The sequence below is a fragment of the Mustela putorius genome, unplaced genomic scaffold (genome assembly GCF_011764305.1).
Source record: "Mustela putorius furo isolate JIRA1106 unplaced genomic scaffold, ASM1176430v1.1 tig00000129_pilon_pilon_pilon, whole genome shotgun sequence".
Classification (NCBI taxonomy): Eukaryota; Metazoa; Chordata; class Mammalia; order Carnivora; family Mustelidae; genus Mustela; species Mustela putorius.
In genome coordinates this window covers 39,653,344-39,669,241 of record NW_025421290.1, presented here as the reverse complement: position 1 = coordinate 39,669,241, position 15,898 = coordinate 39,653,344, and the positions used below count along the sequence as shown (strand labels likewise).

General features: G+C 45.3%; 2 protein-coding genes across 3 annotated transcripts in view; one reads left to right on the top strand and one right to left on the bottom strand.

Annotated features, from left to right (window-relative positions):
• Nucleotides 1-327: 327 nt before the first annotated feature.
• HEATR4 (HEAT repeat containing 4) overlaps nt 328-15,898 on the bottom strand; it is a 37,278-nt gene continuing 21,707 nt past the window's right edge. For both annotated transcript variants that reach the window (XM_045072627.1, XM_004754847.3), the window contains exons 14-16: nt 15,428-15,587; nt 13,969-14,027; nt 328-679 (exon numbers count right to left, since the gene is read on the bottom strand). In XM_045072627.1, the coding sequence (XP_044928562.1) occupies nt 521-679; nt 13,969-14,027; nt 15,428-15,587 (378 nt within the window). In that variant the 3' untranslated portion in view covers nt 328-520. The remainder of the gene's footprint in view (nt 680-13,968; nt 14,028-15,427; nt 15,588-15,898) is intronic.
• RIOX1 (ribosomal oxygenase 1) lies at nt 11,770-13,926 on the top strand. The gene has a single exon (XM_045072633.1). The coding sequence runs from the start codon at nt 11,818-11,820 to the stop codon at nt 13,819-13,821; it is 2,004 nt and encodes a 667-aa protein (XP_044928568.1). The 5' UTR covers nt 11,770-11,817; the 3' UTR covers nt 13,822-13,926.

The window sequence follows — 15,898 nt, the reverse complement described above, 5'->3', positions numbered from 1 at the left end:
CTCTCTGTCAAATAAATAAATAAATAAAAAGCTTAAAAAAAAAAAAAGAATCTGCTCTAGAATAAGATTAGACTTGTAGATTTAAAAAGAAAAATATCACCAGAGCTGTCTCTTTCCTAGCTGTCTCTTTTCAGAGGACTCTGTATACAGCTTGCAAAGGATGATGGATCTTTAATATTTCTACTCTAGTAAAACTTGGAGCTCTGACCTATAATTAGTATATAACCTTTCAAGGGTATGGAAAAACAGGCTCAATCACTAATGTGATGTCAATTTTCTTTAACCCTCTGTGTAAATGATGCACACGAAAAAAACTCAGGACTACTGTTAAATAGAATTTTCTTTATAAACATAATGACAAAGAGACTGTACAGCATCAATTTAAAAAACAGAATGTGACTAGGTCTACTGCTGTCTGTCTTGGAGCAAGAGAAGGGCTCATCCTAGAAATGATCAACTTTCCTCCCAGGGAACGAGGACATAACCCTGGAAAAAATTTCTCTCTTGAGTATTTACCCAGCTAGACATCTGAGGGGTCAGATCCAAATGGTCCCATCATAATCCTTTTTTCCCGGGCAGTGCGCAGATCTCTCAGCGGTGATGACTGACTTCTGCTTCTTGTGTGTAGGTCCAGGACTGGACTCTGTGACCATGGATTTGGTGTGTGGGGCCTCACAGGCTGCAGAGAAATATTAACACGTGAGTGCCTATGCCGAACATGTGGTTTCATGTAAAAGGTAGACCCAAAGGGAAAGCCTCTTCAGCCACATTTTATCAGAATAGCTCCATGAACAACTATAATAAATAATAGAATTTATAGCTTCAAGACCTGTCCTCCTTTGACCCCAGTCAGAAGCCTAATGTGGCAAATATGCCCAAATTTCCCACTCAAGAAGGCTTGGGCATCTGTGTGACGACCTTTGGGATTAGCCTGTATTTTTTATGTCTTTACAATTATGCAGAAGTAGCAGCAGCGACGGTACGTCCTTGTAGCTATGATTGGAGAGACCTATTCCTGGGATGCGCTGAGGAGGTGGATTCACACAGGGTGAACAGTCCCCAGGGACAGAGCAGTGGTCTACTTCAACCCCATAAACCAATGTAGTGATGGCCATAGTTGAGCTTGTACCTAGGTTATAGCATCCTCAGGAGTCTAGATAGTTCTAATATCTTTTATTTTTAAAAAAATTTTTAAAGATTTTATTTATTTATTTGACAGACAGATATCACAAGTAGGCAGAGAGGCAGACAGAGAGAGAGGAAGAAGCAGGCTCCCCGCTGAGCAGAGAGCCCAATGTGGGGCTCCATCCCAGGACCCTGAGATCATGACCTGAGCTGAAGGCAGAGGCTTTAACCCACTGAGCCACCCAGGTGCCCGATAGTTCTAATATCAATCAAGGTTTCTGCATTACTCCATGGGTTAATAAGAGGGATGTCCTCTGTGGAGAAATAAAGGACCTCACACACTGCTGTTGGGAATATAAACTGGTACAGCCACTGTGGAAAACAGTAGGGAGCATTCGCTAAGAGTTAAAAATAGAACTACCATATGATCCAACAATTCCACCTCTGGGTATTTACCCAAAGAAAACAAAAACACTAATTTGAAAAGATACGTACATCCCTATGTTTATTGCAGCATGATTTACAATGGCCAAGATACGGAAGCAGCCCAAGTGTACTTTGATAGACAAATGGATAAGAAAGATGTCACACGGGACGCCTGGGTGGCACAGTTGGTTAAGCAGCTGGGATCAAGTCCCACATCGGGCTTCTTGCTCAATGAGGAGCCTGCTTCTCCCTCTGACTCTGCCTGCCACTCTGCCTGTGTTCGCGCTCTCTTTCTCTCTGACAAATAAATAAATAAGATCTTTAAGAAAGAAAGAAAAAAGGAAATAAATAAAGAAAGAAAGATGTCACACACACACACACATGAATATTACACAGCTATAAAAAAGGATGAGATTGTACCATTTTCAACAACATCGATGGGCCTAGAGGGTGTTATGTTGAGTGAAATAAGTCAGATTGAGAAACACAAACACCATATGATTTCACTCATATGTAGAATCTTAAAAAAAAAACAAATGAAGGGGTGCCACCTGGGTGGCTCAGTCTTCCCAGAGTGACTGATTGATCTTGAGGTCTTGAGGTAGTGGGTTCAAGCCCCACACTGGGCCTAGAGCCTCCTTAAAAAATAAAAATAAATTAAAATAAAAATTGTTTAAATGAATAAACAAAAACAAATAAAAACTAAAGATGAATAAACAAACAAAAAGCAGAATCAGACCTACAAATAAAGAGAACAAACCAATGGTTGCCAGAGGGACAAGGGTGTGGGGAGATGGCAAAATTGGTGAAGGGCTGTGGCAGATAAGGGCAGCTCTTTCCACTCCCGCTCTATCCCGTCCTGTAAGGACCTTACATACACACAGGGGGAGAAGTCTGAGAAGTCTGAGAAGTCTACAAAATGTATGATCTCAGTTATGTGTGACATTCTGGAAGAAGCAAAACTATGAAGGCAATTCAAAGATATGTTATTGCCAGGTGTTTATGGGGAGAGGGGAGGCTGGAATAAGTGAAACACAGATTTTTTTTTTTAAGACTTTTATTTATTTATTTGACAGAGATAGAGAGAGAGATCTCAAGTAGGCTGAGAGGCAGAGAGAGAGGAGGGAGCAGGCTCCCTGCTGAGCAGAGAGCCCGATTTGGGGCTTGATCCCAGAACCTTGGGATCATGACCTGAGCCAAAGGCAGAGGCTTTAACCCACTGAGCCACCCAGGCGCCCCTGAAACACAGATTTTTAGGAGGTTAAACCATTCTGTATGATACTGAAATGGTCGATACAAGGCATTACACATTTGTCAAAACCCATAGAACTGTACAGCACAGGGTGACCCTTAATGCATGCAGGTATTAAAATATCATTTAGGGGATGCCTGGGTGGCTCAGTTGGTTAAGCGGCTGCCTTTGGCTCGGGTCATGATCCCAGCGTCCTGGGATCAAGTCCCACATTGGGCTCCTTGCTCAGCAGGAAGCCTGCTTCTCCCTCTGACTCTGCCTGACACTCTGTCTGCCTGTGCTCATACTCTCTGACATAAATAAATAGATAGATAGATAGATAGATAGATAAATAAATATATCATTTAGGAGATCAGGGGATCCCAGGAAGGAACGAGACTCTGATGAGATAACTGGAACCTCAACTTAAATATCTTTTGTACAGATGTTGTGATGATGATAAAAATATTTGCAAGCATAATTGTATATTAGAATAACATTCTGTATGGAAGTTACTTCAAAACGGAAATGTGAGTTTGTAAGTGTCAAAAAGATAATCCATTTCAATTGTAAAGAAGAGCTTTGTTTACTTTTTTTAACAGATGATGGTGGGCATCAAACTACTACACTATGTAGATTCGACTGGATGCACTTAAAAGAGTGGCATAACAGTTTTAGTTTAAAACAGCAATGTGGGAGATGCCTGAGTGGCTCAGTCAGTTAAGCATCTGCCTTCAGCTCAGGTCACGATCCCAGGGTCCTGTAATCTGAGCCCTGCTTCGGGCTCCCTGCTCAGTGCAGAGCCTGCTTCTGTCCCTCCTCCTACTAATATGCTCTCTTTCTCTCTCTCTCTCTCAAATAAATAATAATAATAAATATAAATTATATGTATATATAACTATATACAAAATATATATGTATAATAAAAATAAATAAATAAAATCTTTAAAAACAAAACAAAACAAAATAAAATAAAATAGCAATGTGTCAGGCGCGTGGGTAGCTCAGTCGGTTAGGCATCTGTCTTGGGCTCAGGTCATGATCTCAGGGTCCTGGGATCAAATCCCGTGTGGGGCTCCCCACTGAGCAGGGAATCTGATTGAGATTTTCTCTCTCACTCTGCCCCTCCCCCACACATGTACACACACGCTCTCCCTCAAATAAATAAATAAAATCTTTTAAAAAATAATAAAATAGCAATGTGTAAATGCTGGAATCAATTAGATCCTTTGCATCTATTTAAACTTAAAGCAAAAACACTTTTGTTTTTTAAGATTTTTTTTTTTTTAAGTAATCTCTATATCCAACATGGGGCTTGAACTCGTGACCCCAATGTCAAGAGTCACATGTTCTACGGACTGAGCCAACTAGGTATCCCAAAATCCCAACTAGGTATCCCAAAAATACTTTGGATGTCAATTTAAAAAGTTAAAAAGGTCACAAAGTTTTTCACCATTCTTTCAGAGGATATGTAAGCAAAAGAGTTGGAAGTTCAACATTCTAGACAGCATCTTTAATGATTTATATCAGTACTTGGCAGACTTTTTCTATATTTAAAGGGCCAGATAGTAAATATCTTAGGTTTTGAACATCAGACGGCCTGTCTCAAACCTACTCAATTCTGCTGTTGTAGCATAAAAGTAGCTACCGACAGTCTATAATGAATGAATGTGGCTGTGTTCCAATACAGGGTTACTCGTGGGCACAGCCATTTGAGTTTTGTATACATTTTACATCACAAAATATTATCTCCTTTTGATTTTTCAACCATTCAAGAATATAAAAATCATTCTTAGTCCACAGAATTTATAAACACAGGAGACAAGCTGCATTTGGTCAGAAGGCCACAATTTGTTGACCCCTGATTTATAGTAATCTGGTAAATTAGTCTTACAAATTAGTAAGCCACTAGTCTCAAAACTAGACTGTTATCTGCCTCACATTTGCCAAAGCAAAGGCCTAGTCCTTGAGGCCTTAAGCAAAATAAATCAGAAATATATGAAGTAAAACATAAAAGTTTCTTCTATCACCAATAATACCATTCCCAGAGGCAACCTCTTTCTTCAGTTTGGAAATGTCTTTCCAGATACTCAGCTATGCAGACACACATACATATGCACACATCATATATGGCTTTAAAGAAGCTAGGGCCCCTGGTTCGCTCAGTCTGTTGAGCAGGTGACTCTTGATCTCCTTCTTGTAAATTCAGGCCCACAATGAGTGTACAGATTGAGTAAAAATTTAAAAAAAAATTTCAAATAATAAGTAAATAATAAAGAAACCATATATAAATGTATATGAGTTGTGGGTTCTTTAAAAAGATTTTATTTATTTATTTGACAGAGAGAGAGAGTGAGCACATAGCAGGTAGAGGGAAAAGCAGGCAAAGAACCCAGTAGGGGACTCCAACCTAGGACCTCGGGATCATGACCTAAGCCAAAGGCAGACACTTAACCAACTGAGACCCCAGGCGCCCTGTGACTTGTGTTTTTTTTTTAATAAAAAATAAGACAACATATATTTTGCTATGCAATTTGATTTTTCAAATTACTATATACATTTTTTCTTAGGTGGAGAGGGGCAGAGGGAGAGGGAGAAAGAGGATTTTTTTTTCAAGTTTTTTTTTAAAGATTTTATTTATTTATTTGACAGAGATCATGAGTAGGCAGAGAGGGAGAAAGAGGAGGAAGTAGGCTCCCCGTGGGGCTTGATCCCAGGAACCTGGGATCATGACCTGAGCCAAAGACAGACACTTAACCGACTGAGCCACCCAAGCAGGCACCCTTCAAGATTTTATTTTTAAGTAATCCCTCCATCCAGCATGGGGATTGAACTTACAACTCCAAAATCAAGTTGCATGCCAACTGAGCCAGCCAGGCGCACACATGTGAATATTTTAAAGGATAGATTCCTAAAAGCACAATTACTAGGTTTGAACACATTCAAATTTTTATACTGATGCAGTCATCCAAAAGTTTATACTAGGGTTTCTCAATCTTTTTTTTTTTTTTAAGATTTTATTTATTTATTTGACAGAGATCACAAGTAGGCAGAGAGGCGGGTAGAGAGAGAAGGAAGCAGGCTGCCCTGCTGAGCAATGGTGGGGGGGGCTTCATCCCAGGACCCCTGAGATCATGACCTGAGCCGAAGGCAGCGGCTTAACCCACTGAGCCACCCAGGCGCCCCGAGGGTTTCTCAATCTTGATACTATTGACATTTGGGCTGAATAATTCTTTGTTGCAGGGCTGTGCTGTACATTGTAGAATGTTTGTTAGCATCTCTAACCTCTGCCAGTTAAATGACAGTAGAAACTCCCCTGTTGTGACAACCAAAAGAATGTCTCTAGACAACGCCAAATGTCCTCTGGGGGCAAAATCACTGGGTTGAGAACCATTGCTCTGGACATTTTCCTTGTATCTCACTTCCAACAACCTCTCATATTCTCCTCCCTTCATGATGGAAAAGTACTCAAAGGAACTTGAGTTCTGAATCCAGTATGTATCTAGTATGTATCACCTGTGAGGTAATAGAAAAAGTATATATTGGTCCCTCCCACCACCCACTCCTGGCACAGAGCTACTGAAACCCTCATAATTTCCTAATAATAAGAACACTAGGGATGCCTGGGTGGCTCAGTGGGTTAAAGCCTCTGCCTTCAGCTCAGGTCATGATCTCAGGGTCCTGGGATCGAGCCCCGCATCGGGCTCTGCTCCACGGGGAGCCTGCTTCCCCCTCTTTCTCTCTGTCTGCCTCTGTGCCTACTTGTGATCTCCATCTGTCAGATAAATAAATAAAATCATTTTTAAAAAAATGACCCTCTAAGAGCATTTCTTAGTTCTAATATTTGTCTTTGACCCCTTCCCTGACACAGGGCTCTTAAAACCTTTGTAAATTCTTAAGTGATAAGAGCACCTGGAGCATCTTTTGGTCTATTGAGGTAACCCTAGACGGGCTTCTGGGTTGGGTCTGGTCACCAGAAAGAACACGCCATGATTAGAAGCTTGGGATTTTCGGCCCACCCCTCATCCATTAGCGAGGGGACAGGGACTAGAAACCAAGTGAATAATTAATCATGCCTGTGACAGGAAGCCTCCCTAAAAGTCCCAACAGTATGGAGCTCAGAGAGATTCTGGTTGGTGAACCCATCCACATCAGGAATGGGACACATACCCCAGCTCCACAGGGACAGAAGCTCCCCCTGTCAGGACCCTCCCAGACCTCCCCACCATGCAGCTCTTGGTCTGGCTGCTCATCTGTCTCCTTTATCATATCCTTAATAAACTTGTCAATGTAAGTGTTTCTGAGTTTTGTGAGCCACCCCGAGAAATTAATTGAACCTGAAGAGGGGGTTGTGAGAATCTCACAACCCTGTTTGATTTGTAGTCAAATTGGACAGAACGTGAGGGTAACCTGAGACCTACTACTTGTAACTGGCATCTGAAGTAGGGTAGGAACAATCTTGTGGGCCTAAGCCTTACTTAACCTGTGGAATCAGAATCTAATCACTATCTCCAGGTAGATAGTGTTAGAATTTAGTTAAATTATAAGACCCCCACCCCAGCTGGTGCTGCAGAGAATTGCTTGTTGTGGGGGAGAAACCTTCATGTAGTTGGTGACCAGCAGTGTCAGAAGTGAAGTGTTGTGAATGTTCCGTAGGCGAAGTGTAAAGGAGACAAGACAGACAGACATGGGAGGAGGAAAGAATGGGTTTTTCCTTATACAAGAGGGGAAAACAGGTTTTTCTAATACATCACCCTCTTGCTATTGAGACAGGGAAACTGAAAGGACCCCATGGGGGAAAAGAAAAAAGCTAGTTTCGTTCTTGGCTCCTTTTCCTGCTTCTCTTCTCATTAGGACCTGCACTCCTACCCTGCACCACAGCTTCTAGTACAAATAATGTATGCCCTCCTTGTAAGGGCAAGGAGTTAGTGATTTCTTTGGAGCCCCCCAGCACATGACCAGAGGGGTGGTCATGTACATTTTTCAAGACCCCTGACTCCAGACACCAAGACCCCTAGCTCCAGGGCATTAGTGACTTATTAGGAAGACGACCTGAGCACTCGTCTTTGTTTTGACCAGTTCCTGCATACCCGACCCATACACCAGACTACTGTCCTCAATAAAAACTCCAGACCCTGAGCAAAGACAAGACTTCTTCTTTCCTTTCCAAGTCTCCTGGACTCTCTGTCTGAACCTGCACTCTCTCTGTCTTCAATACACTTTGCTCTCACTTCCTGCTGGTCCAGTGTGAAGCCAAGGACCCTCCTGGCTGGTTCTGAGGACCCCCTCTAGGTCCAAAGACCCAGACAGCTGGTGTCATTACGGGCTAAAGTATGTCCTCCTCCTTCCCAAATGTTGAAGTCCTAATCCCCAGAATCTATTTGGAGAGAGTAAAGTGTACCTTAGTCCAATATGACCGGTGTCCTCATAAAAGAAGAGGAAATTTGGACACAGATTTTAACAGAGGAGAAATGGTGTGAAAATAGGGAGAAGATAGCTTTCTACCAAGACAAGGGGCCAGCTCTCAGAAACCAACTCTGCCAATACCTCAATCTCACACTTTCATTCTCCGCAGCTGTAAGAAAATACATTTTTGTTTATGCCAACAAACTATCGCTTCTCGGCCTTTTGGCTAAGATCAAGTGTTTATGCCAACAAGTCCGTGGTATTTTGTTATGACAGCCCTAGCAAATTCTTATACCCTCCCAGTGTATTTGAATTTTAGATAAAGAATGAGTGAAAAAATCAATGACTGATCCAAAGGAATAACTATCTAGCAATGGGTTTTGGCAGGGGAGATAATTTGGGGCATTTTCCTAAGAGGTTTCAGATCATTCTATGTAAGCTTAAACATGGAGTTGGCTTTATTTAACTTAATTTCTATAGCAGCTTCTCTGATGAACAAGTACTGATTTCTATAATCTTAATGTCAGTTTCCTTTTATTTATGTATTTATTTATTTATTTAAAGATTTTTATTTATTTATTTTACAGAGATCACAAGTAAGCAGAGAGGCAGGCAGAGAGAGAGGAGGAAGCGGGCTCCCTGCTGAGCAGAGAGCACCATGTGGGGCTCGATCCCAGGACCCTGGGATCATGACCTGAGCCGAAGGCAGAGGCTTTAACCCACTAAGCCACCCAGGTGCCCCTCCTTTGATTTATTTAAAGGGGAATTCTGTTGATTCAAAAAAACCAGAAGAGCAAGACAGGCAATGATTCAAGATCATGAAAATGAGATGAGCTTGGGAAAGTGAAGTTTGTTGCTTAGAAAACAGTATTTCTGGGGCACCTGGATGGCTCAGTGGGTTAAAGCCTCTGCCTTAGGCTCAGGTCATGATTCCAGGGTCCTGGGATCCAGCCCTGCATCAGGCTCTCTGCTCAGCATGGAGCCTACTTCCCCTTCCTCTCTCTCTGCCTGCCTCTCTGCCTACTTGTGATCTCTGTCAAATAAATAAATAAAATCTTAAAAAAAAAAAAAAAGAACTTTACTCCATGTCACTCAATTGTGTTTCTGGAGATGGTTGTTAATATCTGCTCTTACAGTGAGAACTAAGTAGCACCACAGGAAAAGTGATGAAATTTAAAATAAGTTAGGCTCCAAAGATGCCTCTCTGTCACAAGGGAATCTCAAAGACAGATAGCAACAACATCCTTTGAGGAAATCACAAAATGTTGAAAAAAGAAAAAGATGAAGTTACAGAAAGGACTGGGAGGAGGAGATGTTTGTACAGGATGTGGAAAAGATACATTTACAGCCGTCTTCTAGCAGCCTTTATACCCTAGCTTTGTGAGCCAAGGAGCACAGCTCTTCCCCCTAGTTCACTGCAGAATGTGTCCCTGCTGATTTACTTAAATTTCTACAAACATACGCAAAAATCTTAACCCCCCCCCCATTCTGAGGTCCTCCAAACCAGGCTAGAGGCACACATACCACCTTATAGGGCTTTGCTCCATAATAATAAATTATTATCACTAAGCTATCATTTTTTTAAGCGTTTATCTCTGCAGCAGATCCTGTGCTAAGTGCCTTACATGCATTATTTTATCCTCCCAACAACTCAATGAAATAGGTTCAATTATTATTCCCATTTTACAGATGAGATTACTGAGACCTGAGAGAGTAACCTGACTCAGCTAATGCCACAGATAATGAGTGAGCAGGAACCAGAAGTCCTCTCCTTGAAATCCCACCATCCTTGAAAGAGTTTACAGTTTAGGAAGGAAAATGACAAGTACATAATACACAAATACAAGGTGCAAAGTGCTAAGTTCACGTGAAAGGGTCAAGGACAGCATTTAGGGGAAGCAGCGTGAGTAAAGGTATGGCGAACAGGCAAGGAACAGCAAATAGATGAACTTCTAGAAGTAGAGCTTAGGGGAGTTGTGAGTGATAAAGCTGTAACATTTCATGACTTCAGACTCTAGCTAAGGAGCTTGGATTTCTTGATTAAGTACAAGATGAATTTCTGAGTGGGGCACTGGCAAATCTGGGGCCACAACTTCAGAAAACTAATGTTGTTGCTACCTGTGTTACAAACTGGTATAGGGAGAGATCAAAGTTAGAGACCAGCTTGGAGACTACTTATAATCGACCAAGGTTTCTTGGTCTCAGAACAAGTGACAGTTTGGGTAAGGTAATTATCTGGTGGGGGGAGGTGTCCATTGCACTGTAGGTGTTTAACAGCATCTCTGGTCTCTACCCCTGCATATTTTAACAATCTACCCCCACCCCCAGCGTTTCCTGGGAGGCAAAACCACCCCAGTTGAAGACCACTGTAATAGACTATATTACAGTCATAAATTTAAAAGGGAGAGTGTGACACATGTGCAGGGGTAAAACCTAAAAGCTTTGGCAAGGGTTCAGATAAGGAATTTGACTGAAGAGGATGGAAGGATCAAACAGATGCAGTCCAACATACTCCTAATTGTTTGCAACGCTGTACACTCTTCAGAAGGGCAATTTGGTAAACCCTTTTGGAGGGAGTTTGGAAAAACCTACCAACAATTACAAAAGCTCTCTTGCCCTTTGACCCAGCAATTCCATTCCTGGAAATTTATCTCAAATGATTCAAATGAAGACATAATCTTCATGAACGAAGCAACAATATTTACAGGGAATAGTGACTGTGGTGCTATCCTCAACAACTGCACCCTCTTGCCTACCACATTTTATAGTCCCTGTTAAACGAGAGGCTCAGAACTAAGAGGTCAATTTAGGATTCAGGGAAGGTGTGATAGAAGATTCTGAGGCGAGAAGCCCAAGCTAATGCAACAAAACCCCACATGGGCGGAAAGGGCAGATATCAAGAACTAAGTAGAAGAGCTCATAACTTCTTTCCCACATCACAGAGAGGCCAATGACTGACATTCTGTATATCCTTGCATTCTTTTTTTTTTTTTAAAGGTAGGCTCCACCCCCAGCGTGGGGCTTGAACTCACAGCCCTGAGATCAAGGACCACATGCTCTACACTACCGACTAAGCCAGCCAGGGACTCCCCCCACCCCCAAAAGGCTGAGATTTTTGTACTGGTCAAAGGAAGGAAGGAAATTAGGGAGTCAGCGGCGTCATCTGCTGAGAAAGAAGAGCCGGTGGAACCGAGGCGTGAACTTTGCCTGAGGAATCTCGATCTTTGCCCAAGGACATTCTGTGAAAATAAGAATTGTGTGCTTTCCTGTGCAAAGTTGCTAGGGAGCACGCTGCTCAGAAATGAGGACGTCCTGGGAACACTCCAGGACACAGAGATTAAAGAGGGAAAGAAGAGTTAATAAAGAAGACAACGTTCTTTCTCCCGGAGTCCCCAGCAGTTTGGTTTTTAAATTGCCCAGCAAATGTGGAGCCCTTACAAATTCGCGAGGGACACCGCTACTCCGGTGAGAAGCCGGGTACTGCCCGCAGGGCGAGCGGGAGGCGCCGGGTGAGAGAATGGGAGGCGTGGCCAGCCGGGAGGCCGCGCCCCCTTCCCAGCGTGCCTCGCAGCGGCTCTCCGCGAGATCCTTTCCACCCAGGCCGGCCGGCCTCGGAAGGGGTTCCCGCCATGGACGGGCTCCGGGCCAGCACCGGGCTGCTGAGGCGCGGGAGGTTGAGACGCCGGCGCCAGTCGCAGCCACACAGCGGGTCGGTGCTGGCCCTGCCCCTAAGGCCCAGGAAGATCCGAAGGCAGCTAAGGAGAAGCGTGGCGTCCCGCATGGCCGCACTGAGGGCCCAGACGCTGCCCAGCGAGGACTCGGAGGACTCGAGGGTGGAGTCGGCGGTAGACGATCAGGGGGACCCGCTGCCTGGTGGGACGGCGGCCATCCCCGATGCGGCCCGGCGAGAACCGTATGGCCACCTGGGGCCTGCAGAGCTGCTGGAGGCCTCGCCCGCGGCTCGCTCCCTCCAAACCCCTCGCTCCCTGGCGGAGGGGCAAACCCCGCCCGCCCGCCTGGTGGAGGCGCAAACCCCGCCGGCCCGCCTGGTGGAGGCGCCCGCCCTGCCCGCGCGCCTGGTGCCGGCTTCCGCGCCGCCCGCGCGCCTGGTGGACGTGCCCGCCGCGCCCGCCCGCGTGGTGGAAACCTCGGCCCTGCTGTGCAGTGCCCAGCATTTGGCGGCCGCCCCGCCGTCCGCAGCCCCCGCCACGCTGTCCGGGCCACAGGTGGACAGCACGGCCGGGGAGCTGGCCTGGGACTCCCCGCTGCAGCGCGTCCTGGCCGAGCTGAACCGCATCCCCAGCAGCCGGCGGCGGGCGGCGCGCCTCTTCGAGTGGCTCATCTCGCCCATGCCGCCGGACCACTTCTACCGGCGCCTGTGGGAGCGGGAGGCGGTGCTGGTGCGGCGGCAGGACCCCGCCTACTACCAGGGGCTTTTCTCCACCGCAGACCTGGACTCCATGCTGCGCCACGAGGACGTGCAGTTCGGGCAGCACCTGGACGCTGCTCGCTACGTGAACGGGCGGCGCGAGACCCTGAACCCGCCCGGCCGCGCGCTGCCCGCCGCAGCCTGGTCCCTGTACCAGGCCGGCTGCTCCCTGCGCCTCCTCTGCCCGCAGGCCTTCTCGACCACCGTGTGGCAGTTCTTGGCTGTGCTCCAGGAGCAGTTTGGCAGCATGGCAGGCTCCAACATTTACCTCACGCCCCCCAACTCGCAGGGCTTTGCCCCTCACTACGACGACATCGAGGCTTTTGTGCTGCAGCTGGAAGGTAGGAAGCTGTGGCGCGTCTACCGCCCCCGGGTCCCGACGGAGGAGCTGGCGCTGACCTCCAGCCCCAACTTCAGCCAGGACGACCTCGGGGAGCCGGTGCTGCAGACCGTGCTGGAACCTGGAGATTTGCTCTATTTTCCTCGGGGCTTCATCCACCAAGCTGAATGCCAGGATGGAGTGCACTCCCTGCACCTCACCTTGTCCACGTACCAGCGCAATACCTGGGGCGACTTCCTGGAGGCCGTACTGCCTCTGGCAGTGCAAGCTGCCATGGAAGAAAATGTAGAGTTCCGAAGGGGTCTCCCGCGAGACTTCATGGATTACATGGGGGCCCAGCACTCGGATTCTAAGGATCCACGAAGAACGGCTTTCATGGAGAAGGTGCGAGTCCTGGTTGCCCGCTTGGGACACTTTGCCCCTGTCGATGCTGTGGCTGACCAGCGAGCCAAAGACTTCATCCACGACTCTCTGCCCCCTGTGCTGACTGATAGGGAGAGGGCGCTCAGTGTTTACGGGCTCCCAATTCGCTGGGAGGCTGGCGAACCTGTGAACGTGGGGGCCCAGTTGACAACAGAAACGGAGGTGCACATGCTTCAGGATGGGATAGCCCGGCTGGTGGGGGAGGGAGGCCATTTGTTTCTCTATTACACAGTGGAGAACTCCCGTGTTTATCATCTGGAGGAGCCCAAGTGCTTGGAGATATACCCTCAGCAAGCTGATGCCATGGAACTCTTGCTCCGCTCCTACCCAGAGTTTGTGAGAGTAGGGGACCTGCCCTGTGACACTGTGGAGGACCAGCTTTCCTTGGCGACCATGTTATATGACAAGGGGCTGCTGCTCACCAAGATGCCTCTAACCTGAACTAGTTCCTGGTTGATTGCTGGAAGCAAGACAGTGGTGATTCTCTCTTAACCACCATTACCACCTTTTTTGCGGGGGCTGGGAGAGGTTGGAGGGGGGACTCAGGTACTTTGAGAACCGTTTACCTTTAGGACTGCTTACATTTACCTTTAAGACTGCTTTAATGTCACAAATTTCAGACGGTTTTCTAGGAATCAACACTTCACCTAGGCACAAAAGTAAAAGCAGACGTTGGAGGTGGCAAAAAGGAGCTCTTGCTGCAGAAGTAACTTTGATCCTGATCATTTCAGAACACCAGCCTCATCGTCACCCCCAGGCCTCAGTGTGCTGTGTCATTCTTCTTGAGACATTAGCTATTTTTTATTTGGAATTTGCACCCTTCATTTGAGTTCTCTTTCCTCAGTTTGCGGGGAGGGTTGGGGCTAGTATCCTGTTTGTGACCGTGAGTTTGTGTGAATGTTAGAAAAGTTATTAAAGTGCCAAAGACTGTTTCTAGATTATTTTTTTTAAAGACTAGATTATTATGTGACGTGGTTTGAAGGAACTGGGTTGGGGGAGATAGGGAAAATCTGTAATGGCTGAGATGAAAGGTAACTTGGGATGGTTGTAGGACTGGGGCAATTCTGTAACTTGAGGGGTAATTTATTTTAATCATGCTACTTGAGCCCCAAACAGCACAATCCTATTGGAAAAGTTAAGAGTGAACTGTGTTTTTGCTCAGTGCTTGCTAGCATCAGTAGCTGGCATTGCTCCCAAAGGGGCAGCATTGTCACCTACTTGTGCCTCAGTCAATCATCTGGTAGCAAGCTGGCCATGAAGGAAGGCTGGTGTTCCAGTTACTTTCCACTCTCATTTTTTTTTCTGGCAGTTGGAAGAATCTTCCCCAAACCTGGCAAGTGAATATTCTTATGGTTGGTGGAAGAGAGCCTGGTGTACCAGAGCGAGCCCTGGACTTGGAACCAGAAGACCTGGGTTTGGGGTGGTGGCTGGTAGGCAGCCGACTGAATGATCTGAGGCTGCTGCTACACCTGGGCACAGATTTTGTAAGTACATTTTGGTACAGCTTGGTATCTGCACTTCATTTAGGTTGTGTCTGGAACTTTAAGATCGTATCACCGTAACTGACAGGTGCAGTTACATAAGGTTGAGAACTTTATGAAGTTTTTTTTTTGTTTTTTTTTTTTAATGGATGTACATAAAATGAGAGCTCTCTCCAACCCCACTTTCCAGAGGTAACTGCTATTAAAAGTTAAACTTACAAGGCTTTGTTTGGATGCTTAATCAAATGTAACAGTAGTTTTTGTTCTGTTTCCCAACCTCTCGTTTTTTTTTTTTTACCTAACTTTTAAATCCGTTCAATTAGAACTACTTCATTCTTTTTTCTTTTCTTTTCTTTTTTTTTTTAAGGGACAAAACAGCAAATAATAAAAGCCAGGGAGCAGGCAGGAAAAAAATAAAAGGACTGAGAGGATGGTGGCCAAAAATGAAAGGTAGCAGCTTTCCTGACTCATCCTACAGGGCTAGAAACTAAACTCCCCAGATGTCCAGATCCCAGAAGAGGCTTTTAAAGGAGTCAAGGTGTACAACTCACCCTGTGGAAACCTACCGTGAAAAGTTTCTTGTAGAAAAGTATGGAGTTTGAGTGGTTTTTGCCCCTCCTTGGGTTGCAAGTAAACACGTTTTGTTTCTTCCTTCATTTTTCCTATGACCCTCTCCATCTTGAATATTTTCTGGGTCAGCAAATCCTTTTGGCTTAGTGTTTGAATCTAGATCAGAAGAAATGATGTTGAAAAAAATAACTATTAGGCTGCAAATAATCAAAAACCATTAATAAAGTAACTTATTGCATTGTGCTTATTGGTATTAGGTGGTACAGTCCCTCAGCATTCTTCTGATATTTGTTGCACATTTTTTAGACCTGTGAATGAAAAATCTATTTTAGCTTTTTGGGCATGATGAAAGGAACATGCTAAGAAATGCTTGGTTGGTGTGAAGCTGGTTTTGTGAATTACATGAAGAAAGAATCTTACATTTTTAAAGTCTTTGTCCCTCTCTTTCTTCAACTCATCTAACAACT

Excerpts from the sequence above, each read along its gene's own strand:
- RIOX1 (XM_045072633.1), top strand. The coding sequence starts at position 11,818 with ATGGACGGGCTCCGGGCCAGCACCGGGCTGCTGAGGCGCGGGAGGTTG.